Source organism: Hyperoodon ampullatus (assembly GCF_949752795.1).
Source record: "Hyperoodon ampullatus genome assembly, chromosome: 20".
In the NCBI taxonomy this organism is placed as follows: Eukaryota; Metazoa; Chordata; class Mammalia; order Artiodactyla; family Ziphiidae; genus Hyperoodon; species Hyperoodon ampullatus.
In genome coordinates, this window is record NC_136933.1 from 15727981 (window position 1) to 15744766 (window position 16786).

General features: G+C 39.1%; 1 protein-coding gene across 1 annotated transcript in view; it reads right to left on the reverse strand.

The window, feature by feature from the left end:
- LONRF1 (LON peptidase N-terminal domain and ring finger 1) overlaps positions 1–16786 on the reverse strand; it is a gene marked incomplete at its 5' end in the record, with an annotated part of 45771 nt that overhangs the window by 5708 nt on the left and 23277 nt on the right. Inside the window, 4 exons of the mRNA XM_079726585.1 lie at positions 6066–6218; positions 12294–12456; positions 12569–12727; positions 15149–15270. Coding sequence (XP_079582711.1) covers positions 6066–6218; positions 12294–12456; positions 12569–12727; positions 15149–15270 — 597 coding nt within the window. The remainder of the gene's footprint in view (positions 1–6065; positions 6219–12293; positions 12457–12568; positions 12728–15148; positions 15271–16786) is intronic.

Below are 16786 nucleotides of genomic sequence, written 5' to 3' on the forward strand. Positions count from 1 at the left end.
GTTTTGATTTGCATTTTTCTGTTAGCTATGTTGAACATCTTTTCATGTGCCTATTGGTCATTTGTATTTCTTCTTTGGAGAAATGCCTATTTAGGTCTTCTGCCCATTTTTTGATTGGGTTGTTTGTTTTTTTGTTGTTGAGTTGTATGAGCTGCTTACATATTTTGGAAATTAGCCTGTGTCAGTCACGTCACTTGCAAATATTTTCTCTAATTCTGTAGTTTGTCTTTTCGTTTTGTTTATGGTTTCCTTTGCTGTGCAAAGGTTTGTAAGTTTGATTAGGTCCCATCTGTTTATTTTTGCTTTTGTTTCTATTGCCTTGGGAGGCTGACCTAAGAAAACACTGGTACAAATTGTGTTAGGGAATGTTTTGCCTATGCTCTTCTAGTTTTATGGTGTTGTCTTAAGTCTTTAAGCCATTTTCAGTTTACTTTTGTGCATGCTGTGAGGGTGTGTTGTAACTTCACTGATTTACACACAGCTGTACAACTTTCCCAGCACCCCTTGCTGAAGAGACCATTTTTTTCCCATTTTATATTTTTGCCTCCTTTATTGCAGATGAATTGACTGTAGGTGTATGGGTTTATTTCTTTATTCTGTTCCATTGATCTGTATGTCTGTTTCTGTACCAATACCACACTGTTTTGATGACTGTAGCTTTGTTGTATTGTCTAAAGTCTGGGAGAGTTATGCCTCCTGCTTTGTTTTTTTTCCTCAGGATTGCTCTGGCAATTCTGAGTCTTTTATGGTTCTATATAAATTTTTGGATTATTTGTTCTAGTTCTGTGAAAAATTTCATGGGTGATTTGATAGGGATCACATTAAATCTGTAGATTGCTTTAGGTAACATTGCCATTTTAACAATATTAATCCTTCCAATCCAAGAGTATGAGATATCTTGCCATTTCTTTAAATTCTCTTTAGTCCTTTATTTTATTTTTTGGTGCAATTTTAAAAGGTATTGATTTTTACATTCTCTTTCTGATATTTCATTGTTAGTGTAAAGAAATGTAACCGAGTTCTGTATGTTAATCTTGTATCCTGCTACTTTGCTGAATTCATTTATTAGATATGGTAACTTTTGTGTGGAGTCTTTAGGGTTTTTTATATAGAGTATCATGTCATCTGCATATACTGACTATTTTACCTCTTCCTTTCCAATTTGGATACCTTTTATTTCTTGTCTGATTGCTGTGGTTAGGACTTCCAATATTATGTTGAATAGAAGAGGTGAGAGCAGGCATCCTTGTCTTGATCCAGATTTTAGCAGGAAGGCTTTCAGCTTTTCACCATTTAGTATTATACTGGCTGTGGGTTTGTCATAAATAGCTTTTATTATATGGAGATATGTTCCCTCTATACCCACTTTGGTAAGAGTTTTTGTCATGAATGGATGGTGAATACTGTCAAATGCTTTTCTGCATCTATTGAGATGATCATGTGGTTTTTGTCTTTTCTTGATGTGGTGTATCACATTGATTGATTTGCATATGTTGAACCATCCTTGTGAACTTGGGATGACTCCCCCTTGGTTGTGGTGTATGATCTTTTTTATGTGTTGCTGGATTCAGTTCGCTAATATTTTGTTGAGAATTTTTGCATCTATATTCATCAAAGATATTGGCCTGTAATTTTTTTTTTTTTGGTGGTGTCTTTATCTGGTTTGGTATCAGGGTGACAGTGGCTTCACAGAATGTCCTTGGGAATGTTCCCCGCTCCTCAGTCTTTGGAAGAGTTTGAGAATTGGTATAAGTTCTTCTTTGGATGTTTGGTAGAATTCACCTGTGAAGCCATCTGGCCCTGGACTTTTCTTTGTATGGAGTTTCTTTCTTTTTTTTTTTTTTTTAAATTACACATTCTATTTCACTTCTGGTGATCAGTCTGTTCAAATTATCTATTTCTTCTTGATTCAGTTTTGGTGGGTTGTATGTAGAAACTTGTCCATTTCATCTAGGTTGTCAAATTTGTCAAAGTTGCTGGCATATTGGTTGAGATTTCTTTTTCATTTCTTATTTTATTTGGGTTCTCTTTTCTCAGTGAGCCAGGCCAGAGGTTTGAAAATCTTGTTTATCCTTTCAAAGAACCAGCTATTGGTTTTATTGATTTTTTTCTATATTTTTTAACCTCTATTTCCTCCCTGATCTTTATTATTTCCTTCCTTCTGCTGGCTTTAGGTTTTGTTCTTCTTCTAATTCTTTTAGGTGATAGGTTAGGTTGTTTATTTGAGATTTTTCTTGTTTTTTGAGGAAGGCCTGTATTGCTATGAACTTTGTTCTAAGAACTGCTTTTGCTGCATCCCATAGATTTTGTATGACTGTGTTTTCATTGTTGTTTGTCTCAAGGTATTTTTAAATTTAATTTTTGATTTCCTCGTTGACCCAATGGTTTTTTTAGTAGTCTCCATGTAATTGTTTCTCATTTCTTTTCCTGTGGTTGATTTCTAGTTTCATGCTGTTGTGGTCAGAGAAAATGCTTGAAATAATTTCTATACTCTTAAATTTTTTGAGGTTAGTTTTGTGCTCTAGTATGTGCACTTGAAAAGAATGTGTATTCTGGGTTTTTTTGGGATATAATGTCCTGAAATATCAATTAAGTCTCACTGTTGTATCATTTAGGATCTCTGTGCCTTATTGATTTTCTGTCTAGAAGATGTGTCCATTTATTGTGAGTGGGGTGTTAAAAGTCTCCTACTATTATTGTATTCCCATCAATTTCTCCCTTTATCTGTTAGTATTTGCTTTATGTATTTAGGTGCATATATGTTGATGAGCGCATAATCCTCCTCTTATATTGATCCTTTTATCATTATATAGTGTCCTTCTTTGCCTTTTTTTATGGCCTTCGTTTCAAAGTCTATTTTGTCTGATACGAGTATTGCAACTGCTGCTTTCTTGTCATTTCCGTTTGTATGAAATACCTTTTTTTCCATCCCCTCACTTTCAGTCTATGTGTGTCCTTTGCCCTAAGGTGGCTCTCTTGTAGGCAGCATATTATAGACTCTTGTTTTTTAATCCAATCTGAAACTATCTTTTGATCGGAACATTCAGTCTATTGACATTTAAGGTAATTATTGATACATGTGTATTTATTGCCATTTTAAACCTTGCTTTCCAGTTGATTCTTTGTTTCTTTTATCCTTTTTTTTTTTTCTTTTTGTGGTTTGATGATTTCCTTTTATTTTATGCTTGTGTTCTCTTTTTGGGTTTTGTGAATCTATTGTATGCTTTTGATTTGTGGTTGCCCTGTTTTTCAAGTATGTTAACCCCTTCCTATATGTGCTTGCTTTAGACTGATAGTCATGTAGGCTCAAACACATTCTTAAAGAATCTACATTTTCTTACTTTCCTTCTCTACATTTTATGGTTTTGATGTCCTTTTTTACATCTTAATGTTTATCCTTTTGCTATTCCTTGTGTTTATTGTTGCTTTCACAAATAGGGGTTTTTTATTTTCTTTTTGATGTGTATACTGGCTAGTTTATTTACTTTCCAATTGTGATTTCCTCCTTCCTATATCTTCTTGCTGCTTTTTTATTTAGAGAAGACCTTTCAATAATTTTTTAAGATAAGTTTAGTATTGCTGTATTCTTTTAGTTTTTGCTCGTCTGAGAAATTCTTTATCTCGCCTTCTATCCTAACTGATAATCTTGCTGGGTAGAGAACCCCAGGTTGCAGGTTTTCCCCTTTCAGGGCTCTGAATATATCTTGCCACTCCCTTCTGGCCTGCAATGTTTCTGTAGAGAAATCAGCTGATAGAATTACAGGAGTTGCCTTGTAATTAACTCTGTTTTTCTCTTGCTGCCTTTAGAAGCCTCTCTTTAACTTATGCCATTTTAATTATAGTATGTCTTGGTGTGGGTCTGTTTGGGTTCCTCTTGTTTGGGACGCCCCCTCTGTGCTTCCTGTAGCTGGATATGTTTCCTTCTTTAGGTTTGGGAAGTTTTCAGCCATAATTTCTTCAAATACATTTTCAATCCCTTTTTCTCTTTCTTCCCCCTCTGGAATCCCTACTATGCATAGATTGGCCAGCTTTATATTATCCCACAGGTCTCTTACATTGCTTCCTTTTTTGTTTTTTTCATTTGGCTTCCTGTCTGCTGTTTTGATTGGGTAATTTCCATTATTCTATATTGCAGATCACTTATTCTTTCTTCATTATTCATTCTGCTATCACTGCCTTTAGCTCAGCTTTCATCTCTGCAAATGAATTTTCTAATTTTTCTTGGCTCTTTCTTCTAGTTTCTTTTAACAGTAATCTGCATTTCTGTCGATAGCCTTTCTTAATTCCTCCAGTATTTTCATTACCTCCCTTTTTGAACTCGGTATCTATTATTAGGCTGAAGAGGTCTGTTTCATTGTTCCTTCAGGGGAATTCTCTTGGTCTTTTAACTGGGAGTGGTCTCTCTGTGTCTTCATTTTACTTGTATTTCTCTTATTCTGTCAGTTTAGGAGAAACAATTATGTACTGTAGTCTTGGAGGGCTATTTATATGCGGGAGCATCCCTATGTAGCTTGTGTGGGTTTAATAATTTTTTGGCATGAGGGCTGTTCTTGGTTTGGATGCCTGTTGCCCCTTTCCTCAGCGTGTGCTGGCCGTTGTCCCCTGGATCGGGGTGTGCAGGTGCGTGGCTTATGCACACTGCCAGGGAGGAGGGGGCAGCAGTTGGCACGTGGTTGTGGGACCCTCAGCAGCAGCAGTGGTCTGCACCTGCCTCTGGAGTCTGAGGTGGCAGTTGCACCCGCCCCTGGAGCTCAGGTAGGCAGTGCCCTGTTGCCTGAGAGTGCGTGCTCAGAGAAGGAAGCTCCTACGGCAGTCCTGAACCTCTCCTTGCACCGCCCCCCCAACAATGGCACCTTGCCCCTCTGGCAGTCTGAGGTTTCTTCCCGTATTCCCTCAGTCGTGGGGCCCTACACCCTAGCCCCCTCAGGCTGTCTCCACACAGCCAACCACAGCCCTCTCCCCAGGGTCTGGCCTCTAAGCTTGAGCCTCAGCACCCAGCCCCCTCCTGCCCCAGCGGACAAGTGTCTCAGGTGGGTGAGTGCTTGGTGGCACCGACCATCTGTGCAGGTCTCTCTCTGCTTTGCCCTCCGCAAACTGGTTGTTGTGCTCTTCTCCGTGTCTCTGAAGCTCTCCCTCTGTCCCAGCTGATCTCCCCACCGGTGAGGGGACTTCCCAGTGTCCAGAAGCCTTTCCTCTTTCAGAGTTCCCTCCCAGGGGCGCAGGTCCCATCCCAATTCCTTTCTCTTTTTTTCTTTTGTCCTACCCAGTTAGGTGTAGATTTTCTTGCCCCTTTGGAAGTCTGAGGTCTTCTGCCAGCATTCAGTAGATGTTCTGTGATAATCGTTCCGCATGTCGATGTAATTGTGATGTGTTTGTGGGAGAAGGTAAGCTCCATATCCTACTCCTCTGCCATCTTGATCCTATCTCCCATGTCCCATTTTTAACTCCTTATCCCTCCCTCTGGAAAATCCTCAGCTGGGGGCTTTCTCCTTGTGCACTTGCTCCTATACGCATCTCAGCTGACACCATTTCCATCCTCTTCCTATATAAGATGCAGTGGATACCCCTGTGCTAGAGAATATGGTCATGAATCTAAAGATGGGACAAAGGAGATGTGCAGAACTAAAGATGAAGAAACTTAAAAACCTACCAATTTCGGGACTTCCCTGGTGGTGCAGTGGTTAAGGATCTGCCTGCCAATGCAGGGGACACAGGTTCAAGCCCTGGTCCGGGAAGATCCCACAGGCTGCAGATCAACTAAGCCCGTGCACCACAACTACCGAGCCTGCGACCACAACTACTGAAGCCCACGTGCCACAACTACTGAAGCCTGCACGCCTAGAGCCCGTGTCCGCAACATGAGAAGCCACCACAATGAGAAGCCCGTGCACCGCAACGAAGAGTAGCCCCTGCTCCTGGCAACTAGAGAAAGCCCGCGTGCAGCAACAAAGACCCAACTCAGCCAAAAATAAATAAATAAATAAATTTATAACAGAAAAAAAATCTACCAATTTGGGTTTACACAAAAAGTGAGACTTTTGGAAACAATATCAAAGCCATCATACCTGGAGGTTTTCCTCCCTCCCGGGCATTGATCCAAAGTGCTGAAGAATTTGGCTTCGAAATCTGTCTCTTAAATTCTGAAACCAGCTGCAGGCTTGAGAGTAGACCAAATCGTGAAGCTGTCGGAGGTTCTCTATCTCATCTTCATTCTCAACCTAGAAATACAACAGTCAGTAAGGTGTCTGTGTCTAATCTTCCCATCCATCCCTATAGAAATGGAAAAAAAAAACCATAAAAAAATAGGGAATACCTATTTCAGTGCTGGATCAGAGTATTATTCTCATGCAGTAAACACCATACATTTCTGCCTCACAGAGTGCCAATGGGCCAGACTAAGAAGGCAGCAAGCCTTGACCTCCCAGCATAGCTGACCTAGCCTTGCTGAGTTAGCAGTGCAACACTGCAGAACCCAACTAACAGCCCCTAACTGGGAGGGGTAAGATGGAGAGTTAGTTCTCAGATAAAGGTCTACAGGGACTGGGAATTCATCTTTATGGATCAAAAGCCTTTGAAAGCAGTAGAACAAAAAAACCAGGAATACAGTTGCTACAATGAAAGGAAAGATTGGGGGAGATTTAAGATGCCATAGCAAAAGCAGTAATAGGACAGAGGAAAAGCATAATTACACCTTTTACCGGGGAACTGGGTCAAAAAAAAAAAAACCTGCAACAAATAACAGCATATAAAGCCAGAACTTCAAAAGAGAGAGAATACATTATACACTCATTATACAATGATGAACTGCTGCTGCTGTAAAGGCCCAAGGCCGTGGCTACCTCCATCCCCTGTGTATGCCCTTTGGACTACTGGTTCATCAAACTGCAAATATAAAATTAAATGTATCAGCCTTCCAGCTTAAGATCCAGAAGACTAGTCTCATAAAACACAGGTGGGAAGATGGAACATTAACTCATCCATCTCATGTTGATTTCTTTAACACTCATATCCCACTCACTCCATGCCAGGGAGCACTATATTTCACATACATTAATGCATCTGAACAAATACCAGGCCTGAGTCAGCCTTTCCTACTTAAAGAATGACTCAATAAAAAACAACAATGGACTCTGAAAATATCCTGATGTATAAAAGGTAAGACTATAGCACAGGGGCTTCCCCTGTGGTGCAGTGGTTGGGAGTCTGCCTGCCAGTGCGGGGTACATGGGTTCGAGCCCTGCTCCGGGAGGATCCCACATGCTGCAGAGCAACTAAGCCCGTGTGCCACAACTACTGAGCCTGCGTGCTGCAACGAATGAAGCCTGTGTGCCTGTGCTCTGCAGCAAGAGGAGCCAACGCAATGAGAAGCCTGTGCACCACAGTGAAGAGTGGCCCCCGCTTGCCGCAACGAGAGAAAGCCCGTGTGCAGCAACAAAGACCCAACGCAGCCAAAAATAAAAATAAAAAAAGACTATGGCACACAAGAGACAAAAGAACATACTTTTTATTTTTAAAGGATTTGAAACGAAAAAAACAAAGTTGAAAAAGCATCTGGTTTTTCACAACAATGTGAATGTGCTTAATGCCACTGAACTGCATATGTTAAAATGGTAAATTTTATGTCGTCTATTTTACCACATGAAAAATTTTAACAGAAAGGTAGAAGAGCCGTAGATTCCAGAATTCTGGTCTTGGACTTGACCAGACTTGACTTGACTTGGTTCTCGACTTGGTCTTGATATGAGCAAGAAATAAACTTGTGGGGCTGGGATCAAGATGGTGAAGTAGTAGGATGTGAAGCCCACCTTCTCCCTCAAATACATCAAAAATCTACATGTGGAATGAGTACACGTGGAATGATTCTCCCAGAATATCTACTGAACACTGGCAGAAGACCTGAGACTGCTGAAAGGGCAAGAAAATCACCATGTCACCAGGTAGGAAAAAAAGAAGACAGAAAAAAAAGAAAATGAGAAAGGAATCAGGACGGTACCCGTGTCCCTGGGAGGGAGCTGGGAAAGAGGAAAGGTTCCTAGACCCTGGGAAGCCCCTTCACCGGCAGGGAGATTGGCCAGGACAGTAGGAAGCTTCAGAACCTTGGAGAACACAGCAGCTGGTTTGTGGCAGCCAGAGTGGAGAGAGGACAGATGGTCAGTGCTGCCACTGTGGGCTCCCCAGCCTGAGATGTGCGTCAGCCGGGGATGGGTGCTGGTACTCAGGCTTCAGAGATCAGACCCAGCAAGAGGACTGGGGTTGGCTGTGTGGAAACAGCCTGGGGGTGGTAGCTAGAATCTGGTGCAACCGCAACTGAGACTGTATGAGGAGGAAACGTGGGCCGCCTTAGAGGCCAGGTGTCATTGTTTGGGGGGTGCTCAAGGGGAGGGGTGGGACCTGCCATTGTAGCCTTTTTCCTGTGTGTGTGCTCGCAGAGGGCAGGATACTGCCTGCATGTGCTTGAGACTCTGTCATAAGCTGCCACTGCCTCCCTCCCAGACTCCAGGAGTGGGTGCGAGCCACCTTCCGCCTCCCCTCCCAGGGCCAGGCACCAGTGACTGCATCTGCACAACCCCTATCAAGGGGATAACAGCTGGCACACACTGAGGAAAGAGGTGACAGGCGTATAACAATTCTCGCACCAAGTATATTAAACCCACACATGCTACACAGGGACGCCCCACATATAAATAGCCCTCCCAGACCACAGTAGATAATTGTTTCTCCTAAACTCACAAAGTAAGAGAAATATAATTCAGAAGCAGAGGAACCATACTCCCAGTTAAAAGACCAAGAGAATTCCCCTGAAAGTACAATGACGTTGACCTCTTCAGTCTAACAGACACCGAGTTCAGAAAGGAGGTAATGAAAATATGGAAGGAATTAAGAAAGGCTATTGGCAGAAATGCAGATTACTGTAAAAAGGAGCTAGAAGCTATAAGAGAGAAACAAAAATTAGAAAACTCATTTGCAGAGACAAAAGCTGAGCTAAAGGCAATGAACAGCAGAATGAATAATGAAGAAAGAATAAGTGATTTGCAAGATAGAATAATGGAAATTATCCAATCAGAACAGCAGACAGGAAGCCAAATAAAAAAAAAAAAGAAAGCAATATAAGAGACCTGTGGGATAATATAAAGACAGTGTGGTACTGGCACTGGCACAGAGTAGAGCCCAGAAATAAACCCACACACCTACAGTCAATTAATCTTCAATAAAGGAAGCAAGAACACACAATGGGAAAAAACAGTCTCTTCAGCAAGGGGTGTTGGGAAAGTTGGAGAGCTGCATGTAAATCAGTGAAGTTAGAACACACCCTCACACCATGCACAAAAATAAACTCAAAATGGCTTAAAGACTTAAACATAAGACATGACACTGTAAAACTCCTAGAAGAGAACATAGGCAAAACATTCTCTGACGCAAGTTGTACCAATGTTTTCTTACCAAGGCAATAGAAATAAAAGCAAAAATAAACAGATGGGACCTAATTAAACTTGTAAGGCTTTGCACAGCAAAGGAAACCATAAACAAAACAAAAAGACAACCTACAGAATGGGAGAAAATATTTGCAAACAATGTGACCAACACAGGCTTAATTTCCAAAATATATAAGTAGCTCATACAACTCAACAACAAGAAAACAAGTAACCCCATTGCAAAATGGGAGAAGACCTAATTAAACATTTCTCCAAAGAAGAAATACAGATGGCCAAGAGGCACGTGAAAAGTTGCTCAGCATCACTAATTATTAGAGAAATGCAAATCAAAACTACAATGAGGTGCCACCTCACACAGGTCAGAATGGCCCGTGTAGACCATTAAAAAGTCTACAAATAACAAATCTGGGCAGGATGTGGAGAAAAGGGAACCCTCCTGTACTGCTGGAGGGAGTGTAAGTTGGTGCAGCCATATAGAAAACAGTATGGAGGTTCCTCAGAAAACTAAAAATAGAATACCATATGATCCAGCAATCCCACTCCTGGGCATATATCCAGAGAACACCATAATTTGAAAAGATACATGCAACCCCTATGTTCTTAGCAACACTATTCACAGTAGCCAAGACATGGAAACAAATGTCCGTGGAAAGAGGAATATGGATAAAGAAGATGTGGTACATATACACAATGGAATAATACTCAGCCATAAAAAGAATGAAATAACCACAACTTAGATGCAACTGGAGATTATCATATTATCATACTAAGTAAGTCAGAAAGAAGACCATATGATATCACTTATGTGGAATCTAAAATATGACACAAATGAACCTATCTACAAAACAGAAACACAATCACAGACATAACAGACTGGTGGTTGGGTTGCCAAGGGGGAAGGGGCTGGGAGCGGGATAGAGTGGGAAGTTGGGGTTAGCAGATGTAAGCTTTTATATATAGAATGGATAAACAACAAGGCCCTACTGTATAGCACAGAACTGTACTCAATATCCTATGATAAACCCATAATGGAAAAGAATATTAAAAAACAATGTCTACATATGTATAACTGAATCACTTTGCTGTACAACAGAAATTAACAACACTGTAAATCAACTATACTTCAATAAAAAAAATTTGATCCCAAAACAAAAAAACCCAGAAAATAAACTTGTGAATTGTTAAGAACTATTACCAAAAAAATGTATCTGCTTTCTACCTTTACAAAATTCAAGGGACCAAACCATGAACTCTAGTAAACAGGGAATGATAAAAATAAAAGTCTGAGTTAGAAAAAGGAGCTAAGAAGTAGGCAGAAGCTTTAAAGGCAGGCTTTTAAAGTTAAGGAATTTCATTGCAATAACTGAATTTAAAATGACATCAGAGGTCACAGAAATTAGAATTACTACACCAAGGGAAAAAACAACTTTGATATAAAAAACAAATTTGAGAAGCTTTTCCAGAATGAACAAGAAATCATTATATAGATGAAGAAAAATTATTAGCCAAGACCACAATGACATAGAGAATTCAGTTTTCTAAACATCAAATCCATAATACTCTCAATATGCTAATTTACTGTCATATATTTATATATAGTCATAAGTTTAGCCACATACTCAAGGAATTTTATCAGCAAATCCAATATATGAAGATGTAAATTTACATAAAACTAAAATAAGGTTATTTTACAAAGAACATCACCTTTTAGCAAATGATTCCATTAACCAAATATTCCTAAGGCACAGACTATCAGTCAACTCAAAATTCCAACTCATACTTTTGGCTCACTGCACAAGGCAAACTTTCCCCATAACATCTTTATAATAAGATAGGACAGGTAATATCAGATTAATCAAGTTTATCAGCAGAGAAGCAATACGATATAATGATAAAACATAGCCCTTGGAGCCAGAGAGCTGGTTTTAAATTATTTTTTTACACTACCTATAGGATCTTTGGCAAATTAATACTCCTGAATTCTTTCCTCATCTGCTAGCTATCTCATAGCGTTTTGAAAATTTAATGAGCCACTGTTTGTAGAAATGCCTAATGCCAACACTGAATAAGTGCTGACTGAGATGAAGGGCTCAAACAGATCAATGAACAAGTGAGAGTGTAAGATCTATGTTTTTCTAATGCCCTTCCAAAGAAAGTTGCCTTTCATTTGATATTTACAGTACCACAAATCATTTTTCTGGTACCTAAACTAATTGCAGATGGTTAGAGTAGGTACTGGAAATACCAAAAGGGCAGCATTAACCCTATCCAAGAATATTTTCACACTAACCCTCCACAGGTAAGATATCACCAACAATTATACGGACAGTGCTTTATCTGTGTTGCCCTAAAGTTAGACACAGTTGGGTGCTATGTTCAGTTTTAGGTTATCTTAGGCATATCTTAATATAGAACAATTCTTCAAGGATTTTATGTGTTTACCTTTACGTCAAAGTTCAATCTACTGATGATTACATCAGCTTTGACTACTAATAAATTCAGTTTAAAAGGGTAGGAATTAGCAGGTTTCATAACTTACATGGATTGGAAGTTCAATTGAATCCACTGCTATTGTTAAGCAATTACCATGCGAATACACACATACATTCTAGGCACTGTGCTGGCTGTCAAGCCAGTAGAAATGAACAATATATCTAGGTGCTGGTCTCCCAAGTTCTCTTGGAACTCAGGATGGTTAAGAGCAAGATGAGGAAAAGGTAACTTGGAGCTAATCTGTGTAAGTATTGATGAGGGTCTCTGACAGGAAGAACTGGTTAATGATCCTATCAGCCTTTATGCGTGTACAATGCCTAGGACACAGTATACCAGAGCATGCTGAAAAAGAATAGTTTTTAATACCTTAACATCTTCCAGATATTCAATGTCTGCAGTGCAGTATCCATCTTTCATCCCTCTTTTTAAAACCCTAAACCGCTTTCCTCCAACTGTGTCAACCACAGACCTCCCATCAGGCAAGAAATGTACATTTCTAATTTGTAACATACAACCATAATCTGCAAAACTAAAGGAAAAACTCCAATTAATATCAAAGTTCAAGCAACAAGCATGCAAGTTCTCAGCAATATTCAAAGAAAATTCCAGAATCAATAAAAATATTTACATAAAAAGCATACCCATTTTGTGTATCGCTGACACACATCCCAAACTGTTTAGTTCCAGTCTGTATACTTCTTCGAATCATCAATCTGTATCTTGGCTCAAACACATGAAGAGGGCAAGGCACAGTGGGGTAGGCCATAGTGCAAACAAATATTGGAACATTCTTGGTCAAGCTGAAGAAAAAAGTTTCATTATTATGTATCAGGACATACAACAAAAATGAGTGAAGCTTGCAACAGTAATAAATAATAGGCAAATTCACTCTAAAATCAGGTGATTTTTATTCTTGGTAAGAAAAGAAATCAGCATCCTTTTCATTTAAGCTCATATTGATACAATATTAATCCTAAAAATCTGTTGGTGATCCTCTTACAAGTAAATTTGAATTTGATATACAAAGTTATCATATAGAGCTAAGTATCTTTATGAATCACAAAGCAATTGATTATAATTACTATTTTATATTAAAATCTGTTTAAAATATTTCTAACATGACAGAGTTAGTAAACTCTTACTCTTAGATAATAAGAAAACGTGAGGTCCCACAAAAGACAAAAAGCAAATCATTCAAAATTTTTAGGCATTGAAATATTTTCATACTAACAAAAACAGGTAATTCAATGAGATAACATTTTTTCCAGATAATTAAAATGACAACACTGTTATTGCCAGATTGGCAAGAAATGTGAAGGATAAAGGCAGTGCGCAGCTTTGGCAAGGGTGTGGGAAAACTGGCAGCGTGAATAGCTCAACCATGCTGAAGTAGAATCTAGCCATGTGCATCAAATGCTTTCAAAAAGGTTCATATCCTTTGAACCAAAAGGCTCACTTTTTCCCTGCAAGTACTATAAGAATGTTCAACACAGCACTGTGTATAGTAGCCAAAACTTAGAAGCAAAAAGAGAAGGCCAGTAAAATAAATTATGATGTAACCATAAAATGATACTATGTTTAAATGTTCAGATTAATGAGAAAAGGAAGTTACAGAAATGATAGGATTAAAATGATCCCATCTTTGTTTAAAATGTATTTATATACATTAGAATTGGGAAGGATATATGCCAAAATGCCAATGATGATTACGTTTGGGTTACAGAGTATGGTCCCCTCCCACCACTAATATTTTCTAGTCTTTCTTCAAAAAGACCACAAATTACTTAAGGCAATATCTAATACACGTTTAACATACCAGTCCTAGTTCCTCTACTTTTAAAACTCTATATTCTACCATCATTGAGCACTCTTATGAACATAAAAACTGGGGGGAAAAAAGCTAGTATACCTCTTAATTAGCAAAACTTGTAAGTACCAGGGGATGAGCTACCCCTTAAAATAATAGCCCTGTTAGTACACAGCAAGATTCCCTGAGGCTTCTCCATCACACTCAGCTTCCCTCACATCACTACTCTTTCTGTCATCCATGGATTTCACTCTTCTGTGAGGGGTCTGGTCCTGTCACTATGTTTTAGTATTTCAAAAATATATCTGAAGCATTCTTATATCCAAGCTTTTTGCAGTGTTGGTCAAAAAGGCTTATGATCCTCACATCAGAATATTTTCTATCATAAAATCACACAATAAAATATCAGTTCCATGAGGAGACAAATCAATATCAACTTCTATAAATAAAAGATTAGAAACCTTTCTTCTGTTGAAGGCCACTAGCCCAACGAAGACATTTGGTAGACAGATATTGAAAAAGAAAATCTGCAAGCACAATTATTTTTTTCTTAGAAAGTTAGAGATATAAAATGTTTAATCTGTATTTTTTAAAAACAGAAACAGCATATAAAAATTACAATTTTGCTCTTTAGTGTCCAGTTAAAAGTAAGAGGGAAAAAAAGAGAGTTAAGAAATTAGAAACCCATGAAAGAAACTTGGACACTCAAGAAGAGACTGGTGAAAAGACATGAGGGGAAGAGAAAGGAAAAAGAAAGGTAGAAGAAAGCAAGCTATACAGAGCAACAAAACCATGTCCAACCTACCCAGCCCCAATTAGCTTTTATGTGCTCTTACTAGTGGTACCACTGAATCCCAAAGTTACCACCAGGTTTTTCACCTTGCTGGTGCTAAGTCATTTCTGCTAACAGTCAATAGCTTCATTAATTGAGAATTTAGCCCCTAAGTCACCCCTTCCAATTTCAGTCTCAGGCCTTAAGGTCCCACCCGCTTCAAACCTCTGATTGGCTAACCCTCCTGCCAATCCAGGCCATCTATCCTCCACCTTCCCCCTGCACCACCATGATTGATGCCTGAGGGATGCAGTTCCCAGCAACCACCTCACCCCTCTCCATTCCCGATTGATTCCAGGGCCTGATGTCACTGGAGGAAACCCCTCCCCCACCTAAAACACTGCTTCAGTGCAGAGAGCTGAGTCAGTCACTCCCAACAGAACATCTAGAAGTTACCAAATGAACTTTTAAAAACTTCCTGTCGAGGACAGGGGAAGCTGGCCACTATTTGTTTAAAATATGCCTCTGACTACACTGGGTTGAACTAAAGACAGAACCCAGCTTGCTGTGAGGCTTCTCCTTACTATTTCAAAGGGTAGTAGTTCGTAATTTGATTGTTAATTTTTCTGAGAAGAAACTTACTGTGAGAGTTCAGCAGTTTCTTCATCATATATTTTTTTTCTCTCAGACAGTTCATCAGGCAGGTACTTCACTATTAAATCTTCCAACAGCTGTGTGACACAGTACCTCCTATCTGCTAGATACTGAAAAACAATATTATTTTACATTCCAGTGCTTTTTTTCCTACAGTATAAAACAGGCAAAACAGTTTAACTTGACATAGTAAAGCCTTTATTACATATTTATACAGTCAGTTCTGAATTAATTTAGTGAGGGGGACCATTACAATGGATGGTGCTAAACAGGTAAACCTGCCTGAGGCTTACCTCAAGAGCATTAAAGACACATACTTGCAACCTGAACCAAGTTCTGTATATAAGACCCTTGTCTTGCTACGATCATACATCTTTATTAGCAGCAGTCAGCGCTGCCCTGCCATCTCCCACACCAAAGGCCAAGTTCCATCTCACAGTGCATGAGTATCTGAAACTAGCATTTGAATTGAGAAACAAAAATAAGATAAGGAATGAAGAAAATGATGCATTTACTTGCCTTATTTAAGAAAAGCAAAACTACTCCTTTTTTGTCCCCCATTTCAGTGGCAGAGTTACCAGGTAATTTTTCTTTCAGATTTTCCTTCCATTGTCATCCCACTATGACTAATGATCCCCTTATCAAGAGGCTGCTCTTCCTATGTGAGCCACCCTCTGTATAAAATGGTCCATTTGTGCCACTCCCTTAATACTCTGAACACTGCCACCCTCATGCATTTTCGTGTTATTCTCTCTTCCAACTGCCAAAAGCCATCTGACTATCCTTCAGGGTCTGGCTCCAATTTTACCTTTTGCATAAAGTGTTCCTTAATTATTTTTTTGTCTCCCAAGAATCCCTTACTTAACCCTTTACCATTATAAAAGGCAGTTACCATACCCTGCACTATATTACATGGACAGGGATACATTATATCTCTGTAACTAAACTAAGAACTGCATAGGGCCAGGGACCAGGTCAGTGTGTGTGCAGGATTTTGGACCAAAAAAAAAAAAAAAAAAAAAAAAAACAAAACCCAATACCAATTTATTTAATAAAAGTAATGAGGAAAAACTCTTGGGAGACAATCACAAGATAAAGAGAAGCCACCTTTTTCTCTGTAGATCCAGCAAAAAGTTTTGTCATTATCCAGTGAAGTACAGAGTAGGAAATATGAATGGTGGGGAAGTGGGTTATAGTAGTGGTTTTTAAGGTTTAGCATGAACAGGGCTTGTTAAAATGCAGATTGCTGAGCCCCACCCCAGGGTTTCTGATTTAGTGGCTCTGGGATAGGGTCTGAGAATCTGTATTTCTAACAAGTTCCCAGGGGATACAGATGCTGCTGGTCAGGGGAACATACTTTGAGAACCATTGGGCTGTAGACTGGAGAGACATACTCTTGAGCAGATAATATGTACACACATAACTGAAGAGTTTATTATAAAATTAATCAAATGACAGATAATATAAAAGCAGTTTCATTACCGTTTTCTATTAAATTAAGATGTTTTAAAATTTAAGACTCATGTATTAAATTTGGGAAATACAGCCTCTCTTACAGTACTGGTAAGAATCTATTTTTGTACATTACTCGGGACCTAGGCAATTTGGCAACTGGTTTTAATAAGA